Source organism: Kwoniella shandongensis, chromosome 9, assembly GCF_008629635.2.
Source record: "Kwoniella shandongensis chromosome 9, complete sequence".
In the NCBI taxonomy this organism is placed as follows: Eukaryota; Fungi; Basidiomycota; class Tremellomycetes; order Tremellales; family Cryptococcaceae; genus Kwoniella; species Kwoniella shandongensis.
The window spans coordinates 628,733-644,424 of NC_089295.1; the positions used below are offsets into that span (position 1 = coordinate 628,733).

A 15,692-nucleotide genomic window follows, 5' to 3' on the forward strand; every position below is an offset into this window, starting at 1 on the left:
CAGTTTCGAAAGAGTAGGGGTTTGGTCTTTGAGCGTTATTGTCTTGTCTTGGTAGGAGTGGGGAGTATGACGAGATTGATAGATGGAAAAGGAGGGAGACTATACCGATGTCCCTCGATCCATAAGGAAAGGCGGGAAGTGGAAAGTCAGAATATCGTAAGGAGAGCGTCTGGAATAAGAACGATTGTTCACTCGTAGAAAGTAGGGTAGGACAGTATGAGAAAGAAAAGTGGAAATACGAAAAAGACCCCTCATCGCGTCAACTCTCTCCCTCATCACCCTCCATCATTCCCATCTTCTAAACAGACGATGAAAAGGACAGAGAGTGATGTATAATCGAGTCGACCCATAAACGCATATTGATCCACCTAGGATAGCTCAACATGTCGTCCATTCTACCACCGCTCCAAAAGTAAATAAACCCTAGACCTGAGTTCAGCCCAAAACGCACCCTCTCACACAACGCCCCTCAACCTCCGAATCGAACGGAGGTCAGTCTCGACCCTACTCCAATCTCTTTTATGCCCGTCCATCTCTGTACTTCTCCAGAAAGGATAAAAGGACGTTGGATGTACGATATTGATCTTATGACGAAGAAAAGTGTTTTTCTCCACCGCAAGAGAGAAGATAGACACGTAGCGCGTTTTCTTCAGCCCAACCCCCCCTTCTCTCAACCAAAGTAGGGGAACGAGAGGGATTGTTGGACTGTTCCTCTTTCTTTATGACACGGCTTTTCACAGACCGATCACATGAGCGATGGTGGTGGTGGAAAAGAGGGAAAGAGTGGTATAGAATTGCGCTCTAAAGAATACCAAAAGACACACTCATCATTGAACCATCTCCCCACAATTCCACATCACCTCTGTTCAGATGAAGAGGGGTGAATAGCGATTGCGGGGTATCTCGGCCATCAGGCTCAACACATGTACTCGATATCGAAGGCCTCTGCTCCCCTCAAGAGAGGAGCGGAGAGGGGTACGATTACCCGCCATAGGAGGAAGAGTCGACTTGAACGGATCAAGCGATTCGGTATGTGCTATGGCGCTAGGAGCCGGTCCAAGCGAAGATGGGAGATTGTAACGATGGGATGAGATGCGTGGAGAATGAACTGCAGAGTCAAACATATTGTGTCAGCGCACTGTTTTACGACATACAAACATTCACGACCAGCAACTTATATGGGATTGCATGAGTACGTCGTAGGTCGTATTGAAGAGCTAGGAAGCTCGTTCTCACTCACCTTAGGGTTAGAAGTCCTTTCGGACAAGAAGGTACAGCCTATCCCCTCTCTCTTTGTACACAGTATCTCCGAAAACACAACATCCAACGCCTTGATCAATATCATCCAACGTCCTTGAACCACAATCAGAGAATGACGGAGACAGATGAAATTGATCCGAAGCGAGATCTGTACAGATGCAAAGTAAGGGAGTTGAGAGAGGGTTGGGAAATGGTGGGTTCAGAGATGAAGGAATAGGAAGTGGGAGGGGGCTGAAGAACAGACGAATGAGGGGTGGGGAAAAAGAGAGAGAAAGAGGGATAGGTGGAAAGGGGTCGAATGAGTACAGGGGCAAGCTTGGACGCTCGAGCGGTTGATTGGATTTTGTCGGTGAAATCATACGCGCGGTGGAGGTTGTCCACTGTGTTTTAGTGGGTGGTGTTTTGCTTAAAAACTCTCAAATGCATTATGGCAGCAACGTCCACTACCACACTGCAATGTTCAGAGATGCAGCAAGGAACACTTCACAAGCATACAGTGTGAATGATGCATAGCTGACATGTTTTGTGTTTAGCACATCTTACACGTTCCATGCCCTTCTGTCCGCATCTACCAGACGCTCAACGGCTTCGTTTGCCCCACCTTTAGGTACACTAAAAACCACCTCCACTCTCTCACCCCGCTCTTCTCCCTCACATGGATTCGCTTGGAAGACACGTAAGAATCTAATGGTGGAGAAAGTCGTATGGAATGTAGATTGGTGAGGAGGGAAGCCAAAAGAGGTGTGCCAGTCCATACTGCTTGACAAAGTTAGTGACTTTACCTTACTATGAGATCTATTTCCAAGCTTGGATCTATCCAGAGCGTATGGTTATTGGTCATAGAGACGGAGAACCTACCGGATGTTGGAATTGATAACCACTTTACCCTCCTTTGGCACCATAATCTGACCTTTCCCTTCATCACAAGCTTTCCCAATATGAAATGCGGCATTGCTCAACCAAGGTAAGGTGATATCTGGATCTGATCGAAGCTTTTCGATAGTCTCCCGGATGAGTTTGGCCGTTGAACTTGGTAACAAAGATGTAGTTTCGTGAGCCGGAAGAGAGATAAATCGCATCTGAGCGACGTTGGCGGCCATTGTAGGGAGTGTGGATGGGAATGATGGGTGGGAAATGCAGAAATGCCGATACTACGGGGAACAAGCAATGTCAATACGTACCCTGTCACTCACGTTTCTTGGTCCATTTCTGACTGATTGAACCCGGGGCTAACGGATAGACCAGATACTCACGTTATAAACATATATCATTGTATTGATCTTCTCACCCATCCTTTCTAACAATCCTACCCACCAACCACTCAACACATCTTGATCCGACAACCTCACCCCACTTTCCCTCCCATATTTTGCTTTCAGGTTTGCTATTTCCGCCCTCGTCAACTCAATCACCACCATCTCCGAGTTCTCAGCTGCATCCACATAAGCTTTCCCGACATCGGCTAGGTCGTGACCTTTAAGCGTATCGTCAGGTAGATCCCACGCTGGATCGTACGGCGGTAAGATGACATGATCAACGAATGTTGGCTTCGTAATAATTGGCAGAGCTGCTTCGCCGTAGAGATACAATCCCTCGAGGTGCTTAACGATTTGTAGGGCGATATGGCCATCGCCAATGATATGGGAGATGACGATGCCTAGTACTGAAGAACGAGAAGGAAGGATTGTCGTGAGTCGAATAGCGAAGAGGTGGGCATCAGAATTGGCGACGTGGGCTCCCTCTCCTAGAGGTGGGACGAAAGGGTTGACACTTGGCTGGATGATTTGACGGTTTGCGAAAGGGAATGTTTGATGGGAAGGGATAGTTATAGTCTGGGTGGAGAGCGGGATTGATGATGTGGTCAAGTTGAACTGCAAATCAAGACCGGGTACATAAGCCTAATTCTTCGATAACATCCATATACTGGTGCGCTCTTCAGGTCGAGTATTTGAAGGTATCTAAGGGAGGTCACCCACCGAATAATCGTAACTCCACTCTTCATCTTTCTTTGGTGATCGCTCAAACCTTCCCGCCAAAGTTGGCCATACACTGGTCAACAATCCGATAGCACTCCTCAACCTCTCCAGGTCCAGCTCCTCTGGAAAGGTTAGAACGGTAGGTATCTGGCCTGTCGACCAACATGATATAGGAGCAATGGGTACCCGCGTTGTCGAGAGGGGTAGGGTGGAATTGCTATGTGGAAGTGAAGGGATGAGGGTAGCTGTCAGATCCGACATTATTGTTTTGGACATAAAATGACAATGATGGTTATTATCTGTCTGAGATAGAGCTGCTCAGCCTGACCAAAGTCATACGTTCTTATATATACCGAATGCAATGATGCTTGTCATGCTCGAGTCGATGTCATATGCATCTGACTATCAAGACCTGCCAATCTACAGATGTAGATCTTTCGGCTCCGAATTACGATAAATCCATATTAGAATCCATTTCAGGCACGGGCGAGATAGCGCGAGATGGGTCCGGAAAGAAATCAACATCAACAAAGACGCGTTATGAACATCAACCGTTTCCTTTGACTTTGATTTTGATCTTGATACGATTGCTATCTGGTTAACAAACTACTCTCACCGAACGACTGCGCTAGTGTCTTGTCGGTAATTATCCTACCCCTATAACCATATAACATGGCGGTCACATACGAGGAGCAACGTCTCCAAAACATTAGGTATGTCGGAGCGTTTCGATCCCAAACCAAACTCACAGCTGCTCCGTCGGCGTGCTCATATCGTTTTCGTTCGCAGAGACAACGAAGCGCTCCTACTCTCACTCGGACTCTCAACCCCCTCGCTACCCAAAAAGGTTTCTGCACCAAAACCAAAACCGAAACCCAAAACACCTAATTCGGACAATAGCAATCTGCGTAAATCTGCCATTGAACGTAAACGAAAACGCGAACTTTCGAACGAAACCTCGGGCGTCGACACACCTGGAAGAAGCTTGACTGATACTGAGTCAGATGTATCAAGTACGAGAAGGAGGAGTGGGAGGATATCAGCTCGTCCGACACCGGATTATAAGAGCTCAGGTTTGAGAGAGAGCCCTTATCTGACACCGACGAAGAAGAGCCGTGTCAAGAAAGAAGAGGAGGAGAGTGATGAAGAGTATGAGGGAGGGAAGCGGAATGGAGCACAGGGAGATGGCAGATTGAGAAATGCTCAGAAGCTAGGACTCAGAACACAGGATCCGTGAGTCTACCAAGCAGGGTCCTAGCACCGGACTGATGTGATGTATTCCTACAGGAAGACATTCGGACACATACCAGGTGTGGAGGTTGGCAAGTGGTGGGCTACGAGGTGAGCCATTCACACATGGAGAGACGACATGAAAGCTAATGAAGAGACAGAATGGACGCATCGACTGATGCCGTGCACGCGTATGTCTTATGCTACTCCTCAAAGCTCCGTGTATCGCAGATAGAAAGCTAACCAATACTTCCCAGACCCACCGTTGCAGGCATATCTGGCAATGCAGTGGACGGAGCATGGTCCGTAGCTCTCTCAGGCGGGTATGCAGACGAGTGAGTCGATGCGGCTCATATACCATCCCATGAGGTACAGTCTGACATACTCTGAACGCACCGCAGCATTGACCTGGGCTACGCTTTCACATATACTGGCTGCGGAGGACGAGACTTGAAAGGGACGAAGCAGAACCCTAAGAATCTGAGAACAGCTCCGCAGACTTCGCACCAGAGTTTTCACAATGCTCTGAATGCAGCACTGAAGGTGAGTATGCAAGGTGTCATGCAGATGTTTCTCTCTGCCGATCGACTTCTGATCTGGAAAACAACGGCTCTTAGACATCCGCCGAGACGCGGAATCCCGTGCGTGTGATCCGAGGGTTCAAGCTCCAATCACCCTATGCTCCAGCTACAGGATATCGTTATGATGGACTATACATCGTAGAAAAGGCTTGGATGGGTAAAGGTCTTACAAAGGGATTGATGGTCTGTCGTTATGCCTTCAAGAGGGTAGATGGTCAATCGCCTTTGCCCGAGCGGGATCTTGAAGCGGAGGCAAGAGAGGCCGAAGAAGAAGAGGGGTAAAGGGTGGTCTTATCCTATAGAACCGAGCGTCTCGTGCATAGAGCATGTTTGTATGCACAAGTGTACAGCATATCTTCCTACCTCGATCTGACATGGCCATATGCATATTGTGTCGCATGAGTCATCTCATATTAATTATAGCTCATCCCACCCAATGATCCACTTCAAGTTACCGAGTGTGGCACATGCATTGCACGGTGCGGTGGAGACTCCTTGTGGGGTAGTACTGCGTGGGATACATCGTCTATCCGGGTTTCAGGGAGCCCAATTGCTTGGTATTATTATTATTATGTATTATATGTATTGACATTATTATTATTGCTTACGACTACATTCCTCGTATTCTAGAAATTCACTTACGCTCTCATTCCGCTCCCGCCAAATTACTCTCATTGTTATTGTTATTCACATCTATCTATTATAGTACATACACGCACGCACACACACATACACATACACACGATGACATCCCAACAACCCGTTTGTCAATTCTCAGATCGTTTGACAAACGCTCTCAATGCAGCTCAAGCTCAAGCCCAAGCGAGCGGAACGACAACATCCCAATCTACAAATACCGGCGGTCTCTTATCCGATTCCACACCCCCTTCCGCGTCTGGCGGCGTCGCAGCACCACATGCTCATGCGATTGCGAACGCGCACACGCATGATGGAGGCGCAACATTCCATGATCATGGACATGGACACGATGGTGGAGCAGGCATATGGACACCGGACGAACATGGTCATACCCATGAACATTTAGAACATGCAGGTGGGTTCTACATGTTCCTAGTGGTTTCTTGTCACTGTTCTCCGTGAGGAAGGAATACTGATAAACATGCTTTGATGCGTTGATAGGCAAATTCTCAGAGAGGGATATGCCGGATTACTCGGGACGAGATTGGAAGGAAAGAGCTTTCACTATTGGTATAGGAGGGTGAGTCGTAAATATACGCTGACATGACATTGGACAAAAGGCTGATGTTATTTCGCCTCAGACCCGTCGGTTCTGGAAAGACAGCATTACTGCTCGCACTGTGTAGAGCGTTCAGAGATCACTACAATATAGGTGTGTTGGTTTCCTCCCTACTCCACTTGGCAGTATTACCGACGACCGATGAACGATGGCTAATCCACCCTACTCCACACCACAGCCGCCGTCACAAACGACATTTTCACAAGAGAAGACCAGGAATTCCTCATCCGAAACGAAGCATTACCAGCGAACCGAATCAGAGCGATCGAGACCGGTGGATGTCCCCATGCCGCTATTCGAGAGGATATCTCGGCGAACTTGGGAGCGTTGGAGGAACTACAAGCGCAATTTGAGACCGAGCTGTTGTTCGTGGAAAGTGGTGGGGATAATCTGGCAGGTAAGTGTGATCTCTTTACTTGCAACGAGCGACGTTATGTCTCAACGCCGCGGACGGGACTTGGAAGTATTCTGGGGAGACGAGGGGAAGGGGAGAGATTGGCGGTGATGCTCAGAGCTGATACATTACTCCTGTTAGCCAACTACTCGCGAGAGCTAGCCGACTACATCATCTATGTGATTGACGTTAGTGGTGGTGACAAGATCCCTCGAAAAGGTGGACCTGGTATCTCTCAATCTGATCTCCTCATCGTCAACAAGGTGAGCAGAAACGTTCAGTCTAGAACATCGGTACAATGAGTTCTCACTGACTTGTGCTTGTGCCATCTCAGATCGACCTCGCACCCTATGTCGGTGCTTCACTCGACGTGATGCGACGCGACGCCGCGACCATGCGTGAAGGAGGTCCTACGCTCTTCACGTCTGTACGACACAACGATGGAGTGACCGATGTGATGGAGGCAGTGATCAGCGCTTGGCGAGCTAGCGGAGCTGCGGGTAAAGACGGTAAAGGGAAGAGCAAGGCGTAGGTGTAGTGAGGATACTGTTGTCCTCTGTACCACGTAGCATCTTGGGTATCTGAGCGCAGAATAGAGTCATCCTGTATAGAAGGACGGCTTTCTCAAATAGCATTTGTGTCGTCCTGTTCGTTATCTGCTTATGCTTATGTATAACTTATACCACATCATGATACGTTGTTTGAGATATCCACGCTAGCATTCAACCGACTCGGGCTTACCCGAACAGGTAATTGTGGTTCTCCACGGGGTATAATGCAGTAGCAGCTCGTGACTTTTATAGGTGGAGGTTGATCGGCTATGTGATGTACGTTGGTAGGATCTTGTTAACGTTGTATGGTCGTCGTATGATCTTGTACTTTGGTCAACTGACTTTGTGCAAGGGGGATGGGATTGCGAAGTCACCCGACCTCTCATGCTTAGTTGCTGTGTGACTGGACAAGGATGGGGTGGGGGTATATATACTTGCCCGAGAGGTTAGATATCCCCCCAAAGTCATCTCAATTACACGTCTTATACAACGCAAGCAACTACATACCTGTTAAACAAACATCATACTCATCATGGCTGATCTCGGAGTCTCCCCTACCGAGTAAGTAGTGTCTGCCAAGGCGAGAAGGGGAGGTGGAGGGAATGAGGTGCTATGTCCCCATCTGAGAGCGTCTTGGCGTGGTGTCGTCTGCGCCCAACGCCTGCATGCCTTGTAGAGTTTTCTGTGTTCGCGGCGTACGGCTACGGTGTGCGGGGTGGAAGGTCCAGGGGATGGGGGTGAGCGGAGAGGCGACGATCAGCTCGAAAGTTGCGCTGACACAGTCTTGCGATACAGCACAAACACCTCCAACTCCTCTAGTGAGTGTCATACGACTGGCTGATTCTGTCCCTCACCTCTGGTTGACCCCTTTCATTCTCGTCCACCTCTACTGTGCTCTCTGAACACTTGAGGATACTTGTACTGATACCCTGCCCAGTCGAGATTAACGACGCACTCTTCTGCGAACATGGTCTTGAAGTCTGCAAGACTTGCGAGTTTGACGGTCGTGAGGGTGGGTAATTCAATGCAGACTCACATCCATTACTACGAATTTCACTAATTATCTTGTCTCTCTCTGACAGACAACGATGCTATGATGGGGTAAGCCTTCCTTCTTCTACCGTCTTGTCCTGTCTGATGGTGATATGACATATGCTGATATCATCCTGTGACACGCTTATATTAGATTTGACCCCAAACCACGAGCACCGCTCGAGCTTCCTGCTCATTACAAGAACAACAAAGACGGCAGTGTCATGTGCAAAGCTCATGCTAACCCGAACTGCAAATCTTGCTGTGAGCGACACCTCATTCTATTCCCCTTTACTCATTCTCATTGTCGCGTCTCTGCCAACTCGCTTCTTTGCCAACCCATATGGTTCACTCTGCTGACCCACCCACTAACGCAGTCGGCTGGAAGAAGCAGATCACAAAGCTTCACAAGGACGGCAAGAAGGATGCTCAGAAGAAGAAGAAGGGCGAGACTGGTACTAGCTTATACTAGGTCCTGTCGACTTGGACCTTGACCTGGACCGTCTTCTGAGAAGATATGGTTGTAAGGTAGCATGGTTGGCGTTTTCGGCGATGAGAAACGGTTGTAGTAGTGATGTGTTGTAGCAGAAGATGTTGTTTGTATCCCGGCGAGTTGTACATAGCAAAGAATATGAAAGAAGATTGAAACTTGTGTGTCCAGCTCCGCATCTTGTTTGATTGGAATGAACCAAGTATCGTCTGACATCTCAAGAATCACGAATCGAATATACTACGCACCCAAAAGGTGTAAACCATTATACAACGTCCGTCCAGCGCACGGAAACCCAAGACACGGCCACTATTATCATTTCTATACCCGAACATGTCTACGCTTTCAGTTGCAAACCAAGCTTGACAGTCATCGTGTTCATGTAGTCCTCTGACAGGGCGACCAAGGAAATGATCAGCAATGAGTCGACACTTTTCAATGGTGTAAGAGTAATTCCACACTCACCAGCTTGTCGACGCATTGTCCAGTATTCCGCCAACAACTCGTTAATCTCGCTCTCATGTTTTGCGACGAACGCTGCCATTTCCACCTCGAGTTCTTTCTGTTCGGCAAGTAAGAGATCTCGTTGTTTTTGCCAAACTCCACGTTCTTTCGTTCGGACTTTGTATCTGTAAATGTCAAAAATATGAATCAGTCTCAGGTCCCCCCGCCGGGAATTCAATCACTCGACAGTGAATAGGCATGACGAGACTTACTCCGCTTTGAGATCTTCTATTCTCTTGACTCCTCTTTGTCCGAATTCCTTCTTCATCTCCTGTTGTCGTGCCAACTTATCACTTGCATTCTGCAACTGTCTCCCCAATTGCTCCAACCTAGCTTCCAGACCTTGACTCTCAATATTCTTCCCCTCCAATCGAGCTTCAAGCGCAACTTTACCCCTCTTCGATTCTTCCACTCGTGCTCTTTGTTCATCTATCCCCTTTTCGAGGTCGATCAGTCCTTTCAGGTCGACTTCGAGCGATCCGATCACTTCGAGTCGATTGGATAGTTCTCGAGCTTTGTGTTGGAATGAGATGAGTTTGCCCTTCTCGGTAGATAAGGCGTGGGACATTTCTGAAATGTGTCGTTTGATTCGATCAGGCGATTGGACGAGACGTGATTTGGTAGAACTGATCTGCATGCCAAGCTGCGTGATGAGGTGATTGTTGTGTGCCTACGAATAACCGCGGAAATTGCTCATCAGTCTCTTGTGTCTTGTCACTACTACCATTGGCAGACTCACCGCTTGGTCCATCAATCCCTGTCTTTCCTTCTTGAGCTCCTCGACCTCTCCCGAAAGCTTGACTTGTTGTCCACGAAGCTCGAGCAACTCATTTCGCAGACCCTCATTTCTCTTTTGAGCCTGCTCGCATTGTGGTCTCTCGGCTGCATTTCGAGCGCTATTATGTCAAACACGACTGTTCAGCTCACGGGACATGATGGGCGGTGGCAGATCCGACTGACGTGATTTCATCGATCTGCGCTTCAACCTTCTCCAGTTTTCTTCTTAGTGCGACGGTTCTGGAAGGGGACGGCAATTAGTTTCAGTCTGACAGGAAACATCATCAAAACTATCAAAGTACTCACTTCTCCGCCTGCTTCTGAACATTGCTTTGCAGCTGCGACAGGTACTGCGCTCGCTCATCCCTAGGATAGTCATCAACGTGATCAGCTTTGATCTGTCGCAGATACGTCCCAGACACTCAGCTTGCAGAAGGTGACTTACCTGAATTTCGCAAAGTTCATGATACCACTCAAGCAAGTTCTTAATCTGTGCGACTCCGGACGTGTCAAGTCGGATAGGGTGAAGTCGGAGATACCGCAGAGTTGGGCCAGATCACGGCTAGAGACAAGGTCAGCGTGATTGGAGTTTATAAGACAACGAAAGAAAGAATATTGCGTTGATAGAAGAGGAACGAGGGGAGAACACAGGGGTTGAGAACATACCAGTGTCTGAAGAACATTGTGAACTGCAAAGCGTCGGAATACATCTCCTATTGAGCACAGACATCGATCAGTACATCCTGTCCACTCGCATCCTTCCTTCCTCCCTTCCTTCCGAGATGGGCAAAATGACACCCACCTTGTACTCCATCATACCCAATAACGCCGCCCTTGGCGCATCCAACACCTCCATCGGGGCACCCATCAGCACTTCCAGCAATGAAGCGTAGATAGACTGCGTTGTCTGAGGTGTCGGTTTCGTCAGATCTTCCATCTGACATGGAATGCCTAAGGCTGCTAGACATTCGAGGATCTGAACGGCGGTGATCATTGGAAAAGCGAGTAGCTCCTGAGGAGCTTTGCGCGTTTGTTGTGACATCGTAGATGAGAGAACACCCGTTCAGTCGATATATTGCGCTGGGAAGGACAAGTAGGTCGTAGAAAAGTAGCGAAAAGTAAGAATGAGTATCAAGATCAAGTTGAAAGACCAGCTCAGCTTTCATTGTTGACATGAAAAACGCGACAGGCGACACTCTTACGTAATATGTTGATTTCTCGAGACCATTTACGCGTCTCGTAAACAAACACTTTTGATCATTGATCTCTGTACATACATACATCTCCACAGCTTGACCATACACACTTGAGTAGTACCACTTATAAGCATCTCAAGAAATCGGACGAGAGGAACAAAGTGATTCTACTTCAGCAAGATGGTCAACGCACGACCGCAAGCTCGTCCTCGAGCCTTATCCATCTCCTTCTTGACCGATACTCTCCCGACTCTCCTTCCACCGATATTCGACCAAGTCCAACAAACTACCGCCAACCACCGTAAGAACATTGCCTCTCTCCGAAAGATACAAGACCAATGTTCGTCCATCACGGAATCTTCGACCAAGGGGACCAAGTTGGTGGGCGAAAAGGCTTTCAATACGTTGTTTGTGGATATGGTGAACAGGGTGTTACCGGTCAAGAAGGGGGTGAGCGTAGCGGACAGAGTGGTCAAGTTTGTAGCTGGTTATGTGGTCTACTCAACAGAACAAGGTGAGTGAAAATAGTGACTTCTCTTTACTATTTCTCGATGCTCCATTTAGGAAAGCTAGACCAGAAACCACTTGTCTCATGACGGATTGGGAGTGTTGTTGGGGATCTAGCTAAAGTGACACTATGACAGACGCCGCAAGCAGACCCGAGGGAGAAGAAGATGTCGAAACACCCTCATCACGATTCGTCGTCAAACTTCTCCGACATCTCTTAGCCGGCATGGAAGCGAAAGATAAGAACGTTCGATTCAGAGTCACATTGTTGACTGTATCCATGATCAACGGTCTAGGCGAGATGGAGTGAGTGTTCGCTATCCACTCAGCGTTGAACCACGCTGACATGATCAATCATTGCCCAGCGATGATCTGTACGTGCTTCTGAGAAAGTCATTGCTAGAGAGAGCAAGAGATAAGGAGGCTGCTGTGCGAGTGCAAGCTGCTTTGGGATTGGCAAAGTTGCAAAGCGGAGAAGACGATGATGACCTGGAGGAGGGACAAGAGCCCTTAGGAGAGGTGTTACTCGATCTACTTCGTTTCGACCCTGCTGCGTACGTATATGTGTTAGATCTTTTCATCTTCGCATCTCCGAAGCTGACTGATGTCTATCCTTCGTCTCGCAGAGAGGTCCGCCGAGCAGCGCTGTACAACCTCCCCAGAACACCCATCACACTCCCCCACATCCTGGCCAGAACGCGAGATGTCGATCCCATCCTTCGAAGAACAGTCTATGCAGGATCCCTGTCCGCTGCCGCTCTTCCTGATCCTCGTGTACTGAGTATCGCCCAGCGAGAAGAAGTGGTGAGGAATGGTTTGGGAGATAGAGAAGGGAGTGTGAGGAAAGCTGCGGCTGGGATGTTGGCTGGCTGGGTTGATATGGCCGAGGGTGATTTGGTTGAGGTATGTTGGGGAGTCCTATATCGATTTGTAAATGGTGTGAGAGCTGATCAGAACTTCCAGTTCTTGTCACGATTCGATGTGGTTTCTAGTCAGGTGGCGGAGGAAGCTCTCATTTCTGTGTTTGTGACAAGACCAGAAGTATTCCAATCTGTCGAGTTTGATGGTGAGTACAATATTCCTGGCGACTGCCGAGGACAATCTGACATCGCTGCCTTTTTAGACACCTTCTGGGCTTCGTTTACTCCCGAAAAAGCTTTCCTGGCCCGTGTGTTCGTTGATCACTGTATTTCAGTCAAGGTGAGCTTCCCTGATTCCCACCTGATTAGGACAAAGCTCACATCCTTATAGGACGAGGCTCGACTGGAAGATGTGTTGCCTGTTGTGACATCGCTCGCGTTCCGAATTCAGGATGAGTACAACAACCTTGTTGGTGCTATCAATGACGATGCAGAGGATGCGGCCGAGCGCGCTTTCATCGTGGGAGAGCTGCTGAAATTGGCTGTCAATTTGGACTATGCGGATGAGATTGGTCGAAGGAAGATGTTCCAGCTTGCGAGTGAGTGTCTTCTCGTCGTTGTCCAGAATACCTTCAGCCGAGCTGATCAATGTTTCTGTTCGCAGGGGAAATGATTTCTCAAGCGAATCTACCGGAACCGCTCATTCCCAAATGTCTCGATGTGCTCAGCAAGATCGCCAACGGCGAACGAGATCTGATTCGAGTCGTTGTGGACGTCGTCACCGAACTTCGCGAAGGTGAAGGCGACGAGGACGAGCCCCCTCTGGACAGTCAAGCTTCTTCTGTCGGAGATCAAAGCATCCGTCGTCGATCCGTTGCGCCTCGATTCGACCCCAACGATCCGGAGGCTAGAGTGAAAGCGGCTTTGATCGATTTGAGGTGCCTCTTGATCTGTATCAGTTTGCTGGAGAGAGTAAACTCGACATTGCAAGACAATTCGGTCTTCCATGGTTTATTGCCAGACTTGATCATCCCTGCTGTTAGGAACAAGGAAGAACCAGCTCTTCGAGATCAAGGTTTGATCTGCCTGGGATTGTGCTGCATGATCGACTCGGTGAGTGTGATTTGTATCAGCTTCTGGAAGAGTGTCGATCTGCACGATAAGCTGACGTTGGAAATATTCGGCCACAGAAAATGGCAGCCAACTCGTTCGGCTTGTTTATACAGCAGCTCACAACGGCAGATGACGAACTGAAAGTCAAAGTTTGCCAAGTCATCTTTGACCTTTTCATGGTACACAACATCAACACTCTTGTTTCGAAAACCATGCCAGTGAGCCAAGCATCCTCCGAGTATTATATCAGTGGCTGACGAGTGTTGGTGATCAGACGGATAAAGTCGTGGAGCTTGTGCGACATGCGCTCAGCCAAGATGCACCGGAAGTCCAGGCGGTGGCTTGTGAAGGTGTGGCAAAGCTCATGTTGGCCGGAATGATTTCCGATGAAACAGTGAGTTGGTGGATACTGTCGTGCCTTTCTTGGAATGACTGACTCTGACTGACATATCTCCTCTACCGTAGGTCCTACAATCCCTGGTTTTGCTGTATTTCTCTCCCGAAACAGCGGACAACCAACCGCTACGACAGTGTTTGACGTACTTCTTACCTGTTTACTGCTACTCAGCTCCAGTCAATCAAAGAAGAATGCTCTCTGTAAGTGAACAGCGAACGCAAACGTCGGCAAAGTGAGACGTTGACTCTAGTTAATTCACACATAGATCTTCTCAGATACCTTTGGCATGCTATCGCAGCTGGCCGATGAGTTGGAGGACGATGAGATGCCACCTCTTGCGCAGATGGGCTTAATGATGGTTGATTGGTTGGATCCGCAAAAGATGGTGTAAGTAATTCCGAGCGGGGTCTGCGTGATCATATAGCTAACAGAGCTTCAGTGAGAGACAAGGCGTCAGAGTTGACACCACAGTCCATCTTGACTTGAGCGAGATTGTCCTCAGATCTTTGCTTACGGAGACTTCTAGTAAGTCGACGAGGGATCGTGCTCCGAAACTGCAAGCTGACAACCCCTGCAGAAGAATCCCGCAAAGCCCTTGTCTCCTTCTTGTCCAAGCTGTACCTGCCCGAAGCGGAAGAAGCTGAAACATACAAGGTCAAATCGTTGATAGCACTCATCAACGCTATACGATCCAAACGACCGTTCGGAGACGCGGCGAGTAGGAATGCTTTGACCAAGTTCGAGTCGGTACTTCTGAAGAAGTGGCCAGCGGAGTTGGAAGGGTTTGACGAGGATGCGTTCAGAAGCGAGGGAGCAGAGAGGACAGAGGTAGAAGAGTTGTTCGGCTTCATCGATGATGTGTGAGTGTGGTTATGGTTTCCTAAGCTGTCAGATGCTGATTGTCATTAATTTATGAAATCTAGCGAGGAGAAGGACCTCGACGCGCAAAGTGAAGCTGGATCAACAAGACGAGGTAAACGCGGCACCTCAACAACTGGCTCCCGTCGTGGCAACTCCAGAGCAAGAGATTCTGCCACTCCTGCCTTATCGGAGCTGGACGAGGAGGACGATGATAGAAGTACGATCGCGCCTGGCTCAGACGACGAGGACGAGGAAGAGACGCCGAAGAAGGTGAAGACGAAATCATCAAAGCCTCCACCTGCCAGAGGAGGTCAGGGGAAGAAGAAGATGCGAACTGTTGAGGAGGAAGATGAAGACGAAGAGGAAGAAGAAGAGGAGGAGGATGAGGACGATGACGTGGAGAGTCTGTTAGATGAAGATGAGCTGGATATATAGTCTATTATCTTCGCTAGGGTACGATACGTTCTTGAGACAGGATTAGAGGATTTGAAAGCTGTTTGTACGATGTATTTTGGTCTCTATTCTCCTCGCTTGGTTGATGCTCCGGTTATGACGGGATCTTCTTGTTGCCGGCATTTGACCAACGCGACCACTTTACAAACAGGTTACAAACTCTGGAACATCTCTAGATAGCTATCTGCATAACATTCTACTTTCCTCTCAGCCTGATTACCGAACAATCGAAAAGCGTTCAAAGAAACGCAC

The 15,692-nt window shown here is 48.5% G+C and overlaps 6 protein-coding genes across 6 annotated transcripts; 4 read left to right on the top strand and 2 right to left on the bottom strand.

Moving 5' to 3' along the window:
• Window positions 1-1,799: 1,799 nt before the first annotated feature.
• Window positions 1,800-3,497, bottom strand: CI109_105154 (uncharacterized protein; the record flags this gene model as incomplete). Its single annotated transcript, XM_032003174.1, has 4 exons — window positions 1,800-2,016; window positions 2,119-2,411; window positions 2,514-3,131; window positions 3,237-3,497. The coding sequence occupies 4 exons, from the start codon at window positions 3,495-3,497 to the stop codon at window positions 1,800-1,802; spliced, it is 1,389 nt and encodes a 462-aa protein (XP_031862496.1).
• Window positions 3,498-3,908: 411 nt separating this feature from the next.
• Window positions 3,909-5,329, top strand: CI109_105155 (uncharacterized protein; the record flags this gene model as incomplete). Its single annotated transcript, XM_032003175.1, has 7 exons — window positions 3,909-3,949; window positions 4,026-4,469; window positions 4,524-4,577; window positions 4,628-4,657; window positions 4,724-4,801; window positions 4,868-5,009; window positions 5,084-5,329. 7 exons carry the CDS (start codon window positions 3,909-3,911, stop codon window positions 5,327-5,329), a joined length of 1,035 nt encoding a protein of 344 aa, XP_031862497.1.
• Window positions 5,330-5,791: 462 nt separating this feature from the next.
• On the top strand, window positions 5,792-7,231 carry CI109_105156 (urease accessory protein UreG; the record flags this gene model as incomplete). The annotated part of the gene is made up of 6 exons (XM_032003176.1): window positions 5,792-6,101; window positions 6,188-6,266; window positions 6,328-6,398; window positions 6,484-6,702; window positions 6,841-6,962; window positions 7,034-7,231. 6 exons carry the CDS (start codon window positions 5,792-5,794, stop codon window positions 7,229-7,231), a joined length of 999 nt encoding a protein of 332 aa, XP_031862498.1.
• Window positions 7,232-7,782: 551 nt separating this feature from the next.
• CI109_105157 (uncharacterized protein) lies at window positions 7,783-8,754 on the top strand (the record flags this gene model as incomplete). The annotated part of the gene is made up of 6 exons (XM_032003177.1): window positions 7,783-7,811; window positions 8,046-8,068; window positions 8,188-8,262; window positions 8,333-8,351; window positions 8,437-8,546; window positions 8,660-8,754. The coding sequence occupies 6 exons, from the start codon at window positions 7,783-7,785 to the stop codon at window positions 8,752-8,754; spliced, it is 351 nt and encodes a 116-aa protein (XP_031862499.1).
• Window positions 8,755-9,109: 355 nt separating this feature from the next.
• CI109_105158 (uncharacterized protein) lies at window positions 9,110-11,095 on the bottom strand (the record flags this gene model as incomplete). Its single annotated transcript, XM_032003178.1, has 9 exons — window positions 9,110-9,162; window positions 9,238-9,401; window positions 9,489-9,946; window positions 10,016-10,172; window positions 10,237-10,293; window positions 10,360-10,419; window positions 10,499-10,615; window positions 10,720-10,766; window positions 10,856-11,095. The coding sequence occupies 9 exons, from the start codon at window positions 11,093-11,095 to the stop codon at window positions 9,110-9,112; spliced, it is 1,353 nt and encodes a 450-aa protein (XP_031862500.1).
• A 334-nt stretch (window positions 11,096-11,429) lies between these two features.
• Window positions 11,430-15,422, top strand: CI109_105159 (uncharacterized protein; the record flags this gene model as incomplete). The annotated part of the gene is made up of 15 exons (XM_032003179.1): window positions 11,430-11,763; window positions 11,894-12,062; window positions 12,122-12,310; window positions 12,383-12,659; window positions 12,720-12,822; window positions 12,880-12,956; window positions 13,008-13,215; window positions 13,281-13,729; window positions 13,807-13,947; window positions 14,004-14,123; window positions 14,195-14,326; window positions 14,392-14,513; window positions 14,566-14,651; window positions 14,704-14,986; window positions 15,050-15,422. 15 exons carry the CDS (start codon window positions 11,430-11,432, stop codon window positions 15,420-15,422), a joined length of 3,063 nt encoding a protein of 1,020 aa, XP_031862501.1.
• Between the last annotated feature and the right edge of the window lie 270 nt (window positions 15,423-15,692).